General features: G+C 39.0%; 1 protein-coding gene and 1 non-coding gene across 2 annotated transcripts; one reads left to right on the top strand and one right to left on the bottom strand.

Moving 5' to 3' along the window:
- The first annotated feature begins 3,576 nt into the window (after window positions 1-3,576).
- On the top strand, window positions 3,577-3,647 carry TRNAG-CCC (transfer RNA glycine (anticodon CCC)). The gene has a single exon. It is a non-coding gene; the product is annotated as a tRNA-Gly (tRNA).
- A 1,538-nt stretch (window positions 3,648-5,185) lies between these two features.
- Window positions 5,186-10,754, bottom strand: LOC147866230 (folate-binding protein 1-like). The gene is made up of 4 exons (XM_087316603.1): window positions 10,650-10,754; window positions 9,459-9,820; window positions 8,482-8,798; window positions 5,186-5,466 (listed from the first exon to the last, which is right to left on the bottom strand). The coding sequence occupies exons 1-4, from the start codon at window positions 10,720-10,722 to the stop codon at window positions 5,346-5,348; spliced, it is 873 nt and encodes a 290-aa protein (XP_087172729.1). The 5' UTR covers window positions 10,723-10,754; the 3' UTR covers window positions 5,186-5,345.
- Between the last annotated feature and the right edge of the window lie 1,909 nt (window positions 10,755-12,663).

The following is a 12,663-nucleotide window of genomic DNA, read 5'->3' as shown; positions in this document are numbered from 1 at the left end:
AAGGTGATCTTGAGAAACAGGTGTATATGATTCAGGCCCCCGAATTTCAGTTCGGCATGAATACATCGGCAGTGTGTTGATTGAAGAAGTTCCTCTACGAACTAAAGCAAGCCTCGTGTGCCTGGAACGCGAAAATCATGTAGCGACTGCATTGGATGGGCTTTGTCGCGTCGAAGTCGAACTCTTCACTCTTCATCCGGCAAGGTTGTAACGACTCGTTAAGTATTTTGCTTTATGTTGATAATTTAGTCATCATCGGCCCCGACTTGGATGAAATCGACTGTGTCAAGTCCGAACTCACAGCATCATTTGACATGAGGGATCTTGGGGACCTTCATTACTTCCTCGGGATCGAAGTGATCCGCACCCAAGAAGGCATACTGATTAGTCAACGCCACTATGTGTTGAGTATGCTCTTCAAATTCGGTATGAGGTAATGCAAGTCCATCTCGACTCCTCTGGATAGGAATGTGAAGCTCCGCCCCAACTCTGGAACGGCATGTGACCCGAAAAGGTTCTAACAAATAGTCGAAAGTCTCATATATCTGACCATCACTCGATCGGACCTCAGTTATCCGGTCAGACTAATTAGTCAATTTATGGCGCATCCAACCGTGGAGCACCTTCAATGCGCACACCGAATACTGAGGTACGTTAGCAGCACTAAGGATAGGGAATTGCTATATCGAACCAGTGTAGCCAGATAGTTTTTCGGCTACACGGATGCCGATTGGGCTGGATATGCGTTCTCACTTGGGAGCGCCGCAGTTTCCTAGAGCAATAAGAAGCAGCCGACAGTGGCATTGTCGAGCACCGAGGCTGATTACCGAGGAGCAGTTGCCGCAACGTGCAAAGCCATATGGCTCAAAAAACTACTCAAAGGATCTGCGTGTGGAGGTGTCTGGTTCTGTTGTGATCTACTGTGACAACCTCAGCAGCATCCAGTTGGCGAAGAACCCCGTCTTTCACGCCCGGACAAAGCACATTGAGTTGCACAACCATTTTTTCTATGAGTGTGTTCTCTCCGGTGAAGTGGAATTGCTGCATGTTCCGACGGATCGGCAAGTGGCCGATATCTTCACCAAACCCCTCGGCTTAGACAAGTTGTGGCAATTTTTCGGTGCACTAGGTATGCAGTACCTCGATATGCCGAACTTGAGGGGGAGAAATGAGAGGAATGACAGAGACCAGAGGGATGACAGAGATGGTCGAACCAAAAAGCCGGATATCGATTTCGATTTCGGCCCGACTGAAGAAGTCGAAGTGCACGGATTGGCTGAAGAAACTGAGATCGGACGTAGGGGGAGCCACCGGAACGAAGAGCCTAAGCCAGAGCCAACAGAAAAAGGGGGAGTCAAAGCTGGAAAGACTGAGACACGGACATGGGCCAATGTCGTGAAAATTTTGGAAATCGAAGAAAAGTTGGAGACAACCAACTCGGCCAAGAGCGGGAACGAATCGGAGTCAGTTGATTCGGTCAAGAGCAAAAGCTCGATTCAATCGAAATGTTTGATTCAGAGGAGCCGAATCTACGATGGGCCAAGTAGACAAAAAGGCATCTGAAACCGACGCTGAGACGAAGGAGCCAACGGGTTGAGGGGCGCCAGCAACGTGACTACAAGGGAGCTAATAAGGGCCAAAGGAGCAGAGAAGCTGGCCGAGAAGGTCGAGATGCACGGAACCGGACGCGTTGCGGGAAGCCGAAGCGGACCGAACAAGGAGTGCGAGCTAGGCGGGAGGACGCTAGGGGGAGCCGGAGGAGAGGACCGGCTACTACAAACACTAACACCACGATCCTACCTCAAGTTGAGCTTGAGGGGGAGTGTTGAGCGGACAAGCTCAACCGGATCCGGACCAGCTGAATAAGCCAAAGTCGGATCGGTATCCAGATGGTATCTGGAACCCCGAGCTGGATCGGATTGTAACCGGTAGGCCGTTAGAGGCCTACGAATCTAGCCTAGTGCGTAGGCATACTTTTAGGAGTTAGTGTCAGTCGGTCGTATGAGCATTGAAGTACTTGTCAGTACTTCTGTTAGTCCGTGTAAGGACTTGTATAAAAGGGCTCTCTGAGCACATTCTATGTACAGAGAGTTATTATTTTGAATTGAGATTATTCTCTTCTACTTTAACTCTGTCTCTCCCGTGTAAGGTTTCCATTAAACCTGTGTCTGTATTCTTTTGCTATCCGAACGCGCCGGTTTTGTCTTAGCTTCCGCAATTGTATTCATTTACAACGTGTCACCAATGTGTTGAGAAAAGTATTTTTTGAGGACCCACAATTAATTTCTCTAGTGTTACATGTGTTCTCAAACGCATGATATGCCCTCTTTCACACCTCTAACACAATTGAGCTTTCATAAATTTGCTTAAATGATTACAAGATTGGATTAAATACAATGATTAGGGATTGAGATTATGAAAGTTATTAAGAAGATAGAGATTAGGGATTGAGATTATGAAAGTTATTAAGAAGATAGAGAAAGACTAATCTTTAACTTTGGAGATTAGAATGGAAGAGGCATCAGAAGGGTTTATAATTCCATGCATGTAGTTCTTCCTTATTTAACATTATTACAATTATGCCCATTTTGTACTTAGAAGGGTATAAAGGTTTCTGGATGTTATCTTTATACCCTTTCACAATGTTAAAATTTGCTCAAGTCTCTCTATTTTCCTACATCTCCAAGGGGTTAATTCAAATCCTTCTTGGATCCAGCCCCCTATCTTGTAAAGCAAAAGAATAAAAAAAGGTATCGTCCAATCAATATTATGGCGCCAAGAATCTTTAGTGTTCTATGGGAACAAGACCGCTTGTGCGGGCCCCCGTCAATTCCTTTTAGTGTCAGACTTGCATGTGTTAGGCATGCCGCTAGAGAACGAGTCACACATACACGCTAGTACATCTCCCCGCCGTTGGGGGCAACCCGAAGGGTTAGGGATTTTGTTCCAACGCCCAGTCGTTGCTAGCTTTTCTAACAAGTTGTTGATTTGTTGGCACGTTCATGCCTAATGTATCCTTGAACCGTAGCATAGGAGGAGAGGTTGGGCATATACTTAATATCATTTTTAATGACTAGAAGTAGATTTATGATTCTTATTAATCAAAATTCTAGTCTTGTTTTGTCAAATATTGAACGATTTTTTTTGTTCAATGTCTAATCTCTTGTTTTCTTAATTCATTACTTAAGATTGATCGGTCATTTGCAAAACATAATTTGGCATTGCCAAAATCAAAGCAACTGACAACAAAATAATCCATAGACATGAGTAGATGATGGAGAGGCTTATGCAAGAATGACAAAATTCAAAGTCCATCACATGGTAGCAATATGTGTTGGAAATGGGTTGACATTCCCATCTTCTAATTCGAACTATTATGACATGTTAAGTCACATGTAACCTTTTGAAACTTTCAACCTCCCAGGCCACTTTGTATAAATTGATCAACTACATTATCAATTTCAAAGCAATAAGTAAGGAACTACGTAATTAACTTGCAGGTGTAACGGAATTGAGTGTGCGTGGCTTATAGAAATAATTTCAAGTAACTTGAAGAATTAACATGTAACGCGTATAGCGCAGCTGGTGTAGTGGTATCATAGTACCCTCCCACGGTACTGACCGGGGTTCGATTCCCCGGCTGCGCATCACACCTTGTCTCCCCTGCTATTAAGTTATATTTCGTCTTTTTAATCTCCTTGCAAGAACTCCCCCTCACCCTTGACGATCTTTCGGCCTCGTCATGGATACATATATTGTTTTTCTGATTGGAGCCCAATGTCACACTTCTACTTCCCTTCGTTTCTTCTAATTATTAATGAAGTAATACAAATATCCATCACTCCATTTCCTACAATTCCCATCAAATAAACTAATTGTGTGCAATGAGCATAATCAATCCACCCATCCCTCCAGCTATTTATATCAACAATTTGAGCAATTTTTCAATGCTTTGTTGTCCAAAATGTCTAGGGAAATACCAAAAAGTCAAGAGCATTCTCCAAATATGAAACTCAAAATGTAACTCAAAGTTTCATCTGCCTCATTGTTGTTGATTTAATGCTATATGCTAATGTTTGAAGACACTTGTTGCTCGCACTAGTCTAGTTGTCTACTTAGGCATGACTAAAAATACATGTTAAAATGTTCAATAAGTGCAAGTGTTGAGTAAGGGTGTATTTATGAGTTCATGGAATGATTCACACTCATGTCAAAGAATTGGGGAAGCTATGCGTACCAATTGAATGAAATGATTCACACTCTTACATTAATGATTCACACACTCTTATCTTAGAGTTGTGGACGCTATGTCCAATGTTGTAACTGTTCAAGGAATGAGATAGCACTCTAGTTAAAATGTTAGTCCAATCAATAGTTTTACTAGTTCTAGGCCATGACTACCACTATAATACTACATTGAAGAGGATAAGCTGAATGCAAGGGAATGTCAGAATGTTGGCTTCATATCAGTACTAGGAATCGGCAACAATTCAGTACCACATTATTATCCTCACATCACCACCAATGTGGGTTAGGTTAGGTGCTATAACTTGTCAAGGTGGAGAATTGTCATGGGCATAAAGAGAAACAGAAAGCCTCATCATGTCATCTTCATAGCATACTTCACTATGTACAATTATGGCTCATTCAAAATTTCATATTGTTCTAGTCTATTGTTGATCAACAGTGAAAGAATGAATAATTTGATGCGAGTTTTCAATTTTACATAACTTCAGAAAGCTAATGCAGTCTCTTATAAATATTGCTGAAGCTCAAGAGAAGTAAAAACTGCCTTGCATTTGTATTCGTGTAATTTCAAATAATCTATGTACTCTTGATCCTTGCCTATAAATTTATTATTAAAGGTTAGAAAACAAGTTGGAAATTGGATGAGGACAGGTCTACTCTTCACTACAAATACATCTGCTACGAATCATTTTTCTTCCATTTAAACAAAATGAAGAGCGGATGGTAAAACAACAATTCCAATAAATATAATACTTCCAACAGCATCAAACTACACTGGAAGGAAATTTCAACTGATTAGAGGAAGATTCAAATAACCCTCGCAAAGAAACAAATGATATTACGTACCAAATCAAGAACTTTAAGCAATTTTTTATTTTTTTTACTTTCATTTGAAGTCAATTATTCTACAGCCACCAATTACAGTTCTAAACATCACTTTGTGCAGAATCCTCAACGCCAAGAAGATGATCATTAAGCAGGAAAATCTTGGAATGTACTCATACTATAAGAGATAATATGGCATGAACTCAGGAAGAGTGGACACAAGTTCACATTATCCTTACAATGGTAAAACACCAGAATAATACAGAGATACCTCAAGTTCTCTTTCTAATATTCTTTTCCTTGGTGATTAGGGCTGCTTGATGCTTAGATCTCGCCTCTCGTACAAGACGAATCATTGCTTCCTTCTTTCGCTGAGAACTATTGTTTTGTCTCCTGCATAAATTTTCATAAAATACATGTTCAATGATATTAGATTTTGGTAGGCCAACTATGCAAACTTTCAAAAAGAACATTCACAAAAACATTGTTGTATGCATGTTTTAAAAGCTAGAAATTTAATCTGATAACAATATTGTGATTGATCAATTATCAGCTCGCATGTACTAACGCTTGGCCTTGCCATTTAAACCATCACATATACATATGCATTGAGAAGGAAGAAACAGCCTATTTATGCATTGCCAAGGAATAGCCAATGGGTTTTTATTTAGTAGTGCTGCATTAATCTGAGAGCACCAGAAGTCTACAGGACCTTTAATAACATACAGAATGTATGTACTTCAATGACAATAATTCAGAGTATTGCGCACAAAACACCAATTATTCTTCATTTAGAATGTAAAGAGAAACATTTTTACAAAGACAAATTCATGCCACAGTAACTTTGAATAGGAAGGAAAATCATTAAGTCTGTGACTGTATCTCTACCCATTAACATGTCCAATGAATCCAAAACTGTGATTGCAGCTCAGTGAGCTTTGGCTTCGGTAGAATCATCGACACTCCTTGGTATACTATCTATTCTAGGGCATGGTTGTAGGCATACAATCTATATGTATGTTGAGTGGGGCAGGACTCATCTCTAGTAACTCCTGCCAAACCTGTCCCCATACATATCAGCTAGGTTATGTACAGTGCTAGTATAGGCGATGGTTGATGTTGACTTGGGAAGACCCTGATAACTGTGTGTGATGTGCTCTGATCGTGAGTGAGGGGACAATGAATGATGTCAAGATGACAAGATGGTGCTGTGCTCAAGGTTGAGTGAGTGTTACCTGTATCCACTCCCATCATTTCCTATTCCTGTATAACTCCTCACATAAAAGACCGCCCTTAGGCCCTCTTACCTCTTAATCCATGATGTGTTCAGACACACTTGCATTTGACAGGTCTCAAGTTCTTATCCTCCTGAAAGCCCCCAGGTTCAACCCTGAGATCCTCACAAACCTTCCATATGGCAACCCATAATCTGAGCCATTTGCAACAAAGTACCTTTATGCAATGAACACCACTCTGTTTGAGATAATTGGAGTCTAATCTACATATGTGTAGCCTCTGGATATCCAGCTATAATCTTAATAGGAAGATCTAGGCCTTGTTAAGAAAACAATTGCTACTCCTGACAGAGAGAGAGAGAGAGAGAGAGAGAGAGAGAGAGAGAGATGCAGATTATGTAGTTGTGGGACAATTAAACTTCAGTACAAAAGTTTGTCTCAACCCTTCATTTTTTGCAAATTGAAAATTAATGGAAAATCCCAAAATTTTCAACCGAATCTAGCAAAGTTGTGTCTAACATAAGTTCGTGAAAAGTGGAAGACTTCAGAAGTTTTCCAGCTAAGCATTGAGCAAGCTTGAGATAGTTGAATATCAATGGGCTTTAGCACTTGGAATTTAATACACCTCCCATTGCTCTTCTATCTCTAGTTTTCGTCATATCTGTTGGAAGTGTATCATCCAGATTCACAGATTCGCCAATAATTATGTGATACTGTTGTTCTCATGAGATCTTTCAGGAAATTATCTTTGGTTGTAATAGTATAAGTATGCCACATCAAAAGACTAGTGTTTTGTGAAACCAGTCGCTGCAAAGAAACTGTTTCTGCTATTGTAGCATTTCTGACTTCACTGGTCAGTTAATCCACTTGGTAGTATTAAATATGATATGAATTCTCTCATAGAAATACAGCTAAGAGATACAAGGCCAGTAAGGTGGTTTATCAGGCATGCCATAGAGATGCACTCCCTTCAAAATGATAACAACAATTAACGTTCTGTGGTGCTAACAATAAAATCAAATTCATTGGGAAAGTGATTATTTATACATCAAGGGAATTAAAATATATTTTATGTGCATGTACTATTAGGATTTCCCATTTAGTAGTGATTGAACAATATTGGCATGAGCCTACCTAAGATGTATAAAGAAAACGCATTATTGACATATACATATGCCCCTGGTTTAAATCTGCAATATATATGCAGGAATATGATAAACTCAGGGTTTTTTAAATTCTCTTCTGCTTTTAATTTGCACCATCAAGGTTTCATCAAAACACTGTTTGAAATGAGTCAAATGTTAGGTCCATTTGGAAGAGTTTCAAATATATCCATCTTCGTCAACTACCCAGACAAACCTATTTATATGTATTAAAACAATCCAAAAACCCTACATTTCCTACATTGAAAAATAGAATAACTGATCACTATATAATACCACAGTCCATGAGTTGTGAGGTCTAATCATTTTTACAAAACTCCATTTCCTATCTTTATAAACCTCATTAAATACATTCAGAAACATGTTGCAGTTAATATACTTCACTTATGAACTGAGAAGTGATCCTCCGTAACTATGGGCTTTCCGTTAACATTTTCATCATTAAAATTTTGACAAGCCTTATTTAGAGTCAAGAATATAAGGATGTCTTCATGAACCAGATAAAATCTCGCCACCAAATGGTCAGAAGACAAGTCATTATCTATATCATGTAGTTCTATCATCATTTGAGAGATGATTCTTGCAACTGTGCAAGTGGGTATCCGGGAAAAGCAAACCTTCAAAGTCCTTTGGGAAATATAGTCTTCTCTCAAGTCAAGCAAGACAGAGGCCTGGTTTATACAAGCTTACTTTCTGAAGGAAACATTTTCTAAGAGCTGAAGACATCACTAAATCTTCCTGGTTATCTCATGAAAGTAACATGAAAATTCTCATAAGAGAACAATATTTGAAATGATATCATTCCGTCTAGGCTATCAAGAATAATCAGTGTACTAACATATGGATGAAGTTTTAAGGTCATCCCACCCCTCATGGTTTTTCATCTTAACTCGGATGCATTAAAAGAGACAATAAATTAACATAAGACATCACACATACAAACACACCAATGAGCATAAAAATGCATTTCGTTCATTGTGTACACCATGAAGAACAAATTCATCGCTCACCTCATTAATAGTATTCCAGCTGTCAAAACAAGTCCACCAACAGCCCAAACTACCAGATCGCCTTTGCTCAATTGTGTCGTAAGGTGTCGTAATAAATGTAGTACTGATTGTTTTTTCTTATAAGTGTTCTTCTCAGATTTCTTACTTGTTGGAAAATCTGTGTCCAAACTTGGTTTTCCATCAAAACAACCTGCTTCAATAATGTTCTTTGTACTCGGTACAACGTATCCAGCAAGCTCACAGAACTGAGAACCATTGGTTGCCCACTTGCTTGCTTGGGCACAAATAACATCCTTAGAGCCACATGGTAATAGAACCTAAATGATATTTTTGTTGATTAGAATAACATAATTTAACAACCCATTCTAAATTTTGAAGGAATATAATGAATATCCCATGTTTATAATGCCTATATTTCAGAACAAAACATGACAAGATGACGGGTGAGCCGGCATCCAAAGAATTACTGGATATTTCACTATGATATTTTTGTTAAGAATTACTGGATATTTTACTATGATATTTTTACTTTCACAAAATAAACATCTAAAGACAATATTTCAGGATTACAAAAAAAGTGATCCTCATTAAAAATAGCGTGACGTTTTCACCGTCATATTTTACCACTATGACCACAGATTTCACTATTCCTACACAGATGGTAGTTGCCTATGAAATTTCATCATTAATGGGTTTGCTACTAGGTCTTCGGTTTTCCACTCTTTATCTTATACAGATAATCTTCATCACGAATAAGCGCCAGTGCACAATATCGTACTATGCATGTAATTCATCAATTCATTCACAAATAGGAAGAAGTGCATGACACCGTGCTACAAATACACATCATCAATACATTCACAAACAAGAGGCTGTATATCACAACTGCGCTATACACGTAGTTCACCAATACATTTGCAATAAGAGGCAGTACATAACATTGTGCTATACATGTAAATTTCTTATTTTCTTCTTACCTGATTCATCGCATCAAAGGAAAAAAAAGCATCTTTGCAAGCATTGAGAGCTGATTCGCAAAAAGACTTGCATAATTTTGGTGGGCCTTGCATGACTCCTACTAGAGGGTCACAAAGAGCACATTCCATAGCTTCCCAGAATAGCAAACATTCATTGCTTCCTTCTCCGCTAGTTGCCAACTTCCGGATTGATAGCAGAGCTGGGTGTGTCTGAGCTGCTGTGCAACACGTCCATTTGCGATATATTCGGCATAGTGTCAAATCATCAGGTCCTTTAATTGATCTTCTTGGGGGTTTCCCTTCTAACGAGAATGGAGGGAAACGGCCACCTTGAGAAATACAGACATGGCCTTCTTCTCTTCCTGCCAAATAGAAGAGCGGCAAAGTAATTTACTTCATAGGCAATCCACAATGAGTCCACAAAAAGCCAGAAATACAGACACAAACATGCATGCATTCATGCATACATACAGAAACATATATTCTATTTAGATAGACATATAGATATGGTGGCCTTCATACAGAACAGTTTTTGGGAATATGATGGCCTAACTTACTAAAACCTCAGGTAAAACGTTTTCTTCCACCTCTTCCATTCGGAATATTTATAAATAAAAAAGAAAAACCAACAGAAATATATAATTTGTCTACTAAATTCAAAACTTTCGACTGAATACCTGCAAAGTTTTCTACAATATTCACACAAATTTCTACATAAGAACTATCTTTAATTATTATTATTGTGTATCTTTAATTATTATCCTTTTTCAACTAAGATACACAATTCCTAGAATTTGATGACACAATTCCTATAAATGTGTGGTACACTCTAGAAAATTCCTAGCCGATTAGTAAAGAAAATTTTCCCAAACAAATGGATACACGCACTCAAGAGTTTGGATTCAAATTTGAAAACATCCATTTTTGAATGCTCCTTAAAATGTTTGGGCTGTTTCATGCATAAAAGAGAAACTCGGTAAAGAAATAATTGCTGCGCTGAAAACTGACCAAAGAAGACTAACTCAGAAAAAAAATACACATGGAAGAATAACAGTGCAAATGATAAAAACTAAAAACCAATACTTCAAAATGTATGGAAATGATTATCAGCGCCAAATCATCCAGCTTGATAATGCAAATCCTCGACGGATCTGTATTTCATGGAGCAGAAGAAATTTGTTGGATATTTACCTGATGCGAAGGAAGATCTGCAGGAGACGGTGAAGAGAAGGATGAGAAAGGGAAGGCGAACTTGACGCGCCATAGATTCTTGCTCAGGAGGAGGAGGAGGGCATGGTTGAAACTTGAACACAGAAGAAAGAATGAATTTAGGTGTAGGTGTGTGTGTGTAGGAAGAAGAAAAAGAAAACGAAGATTGAGTTTATTTGAAACGAGGTGTGGATTTTTCAAAAGATGATGTTATATCAATATGTATGTATGTATGTATGTATGTATGTATGTTATGTTTGCATATATGTACATACATATATATGTATAGAGTCTAGACATTTTGGGGGGCGGGGAGCGAGTGTCTTTAACTGCTACCAAAGAATAACGAGGGCAAGCGAGGGAATCGCGGCCACAAACAGAGACGACGGTGCAAGTCACTCGCTCAACTGAGGTGGTGTTTGTGATTTGCGCCATCGTTCGCCCAGTTAGACACCCTGCTCTATTTTCATACACCTTGCTCAAATTAAACGCCCAACAGACATGAAACCGTTGAAAAAAATCCAAGTGTAAAAACATGTTGAGTATATGCAGCAATCACATGAATCGGATTTGAGCATGTATTTCAATACAATATATGATAACATCAATTGGCCAATACATGAAACAAGAAGAAATCCATAAGTAGCATGTATTTTAATACCATATGATATAGACATGAAGTAAAAACTTGGTCAATCATATGATTAGTTTCTTCATTAGGTAAAAGTTGGTCATCCATTCATATACACTACGAAACTTTATGATATACAAAAGTGCCACAGAGTATATTCATATAGAAAATGGGCGAATTACAAAATGGTTGATTCATATAAAAAATGTGCAAAAGAGTATATCCATATATATACATGATCAAGATTATACAAAATGAGGCCTTCCTTTATACTGTGGTGTGCCTTCCTTTTTTATCATGCATGTAGCTAAGCCAACCCACCCTTTAAGCACGCATGTAGTTAAGCCAACCCAAATGGATACCTTTGTATCGACTATAAATTGAGCAAGAAGTAAGAAGCTACGTAGGCTAGTTTTGATCTCTTTATGTGCATTTCACATATTGGTAGCTAAAAGGGTGGCACCACAATACAATACAAGCACAAAAAAGAATAAAAAATATACATGGGATCGACTACGATGAGATCTTCTCACCGGTAGTTGAAATGCCCACCCTTTGGCTCCTTCTCGAAGTCATGTTCACGAAAGACCTAGAGCTCGAGCAACTAGACGTCAAAACAACCTTCCTTCATGGAGATCTAGATGAAGACATCTATATGTCTCAACCGGCAGGCTTCACGGTGACGAGGGAGCAAGGTCACCTCGTTTGCAAGTTGAAGAAAAGCTTATATAGCTTAAACCAAGTGTCGTGAATGTCATATCAAAAATTTCATACCTACATCCGGCAGTGTGGCTATAGGTGGTTAGATTTCGACCCATGCATGAACGTTCGGCAATTGGTCGACGAGTCCTGGATCTACCTGATATTGTACATTGACGATATGTTGATTGCAGGGAGCAATCAAGCAAAAATCGGAAGACTAAAGTGGAGTCTTCATGATAAATTTTCGATGAAGGAACGTGGACAAGCCTGACATATCTTGGGCATGAGGATAGAGCAAAATCGGATGATGAAGACTCTCCGGTTCTCCCAGTCCGATTATATCTTAAAGGTGCTTAGCAGGTTCAACATGGAGAATGTTAAATCGGCCCTGGCTCCGCTTCGACATCAGTAGAACTAATGGACAAGGACTCTCCTTCGACCGACAAGGAGAGAGAGTTAAATGGAAAGATACCCTACGTATCGGTTGTAGGAAGTATCATGTACGCAATGGTGGCGACCCGACCTAACCTTGCATATGCAATAGGCGTCGTCAACTCGTACATGTCAAACCCAGGACAGGAGCATTGGGAGGTTGTCAAGAACATCTTCGGTTATCTACAAGGAACCAAAGATGTACAGTTGACTTTCAGATAGGCTAATCTA

The sequence above is a fragment of the Azolla caroliniana genome, unplaced genomic scaffold (genome assembly GCF_043228905.1).
Source record: "Azolla caroliniana isolate FFs.n. ecotype wild unplaced genomic scaffold, voAzoCaro1.0.p SCAF_3, whole genome shotgun sequence".
In the NCBI taxonomy this organism is placed as follows: domain Eukaryota; kingdom Viridiplantae; phylum Streptophyta; class Polypodiopsida; order Salviniales; family Salviniaceae; genus Azolla; species Azolla caroliniana.
Note: the sequence above shows the minus strand (reverse complement) of the source record. Positions and strands in the feature narration are given on the sequence as shown.

Bases quoted from the DNA above. Each gene is read 5' to 3' on its own strand.
- LOC147866230 (XM_087316603.1), bottom strand. From the start codon at position 10,722: ATGGCGCGTCAAGTTCGCCTTCCCTTTCTCATCCTTCTCTTCACCGTC. The intron at 9,821-10,649 runs GTAAATATCCAA...TCTATTTGGCAG, and splicing joins CAGATCTTCCTTCGCATCAG to GAAGAGAAGAAGGCCATGTC. The intron at 8,799-9,458 runs GTAAGAAGAAAA...AATATCATTTAG, and splicing joins CCTTTGATGCGATGAATCAG to GTTCTATTACCATGTGGCTC.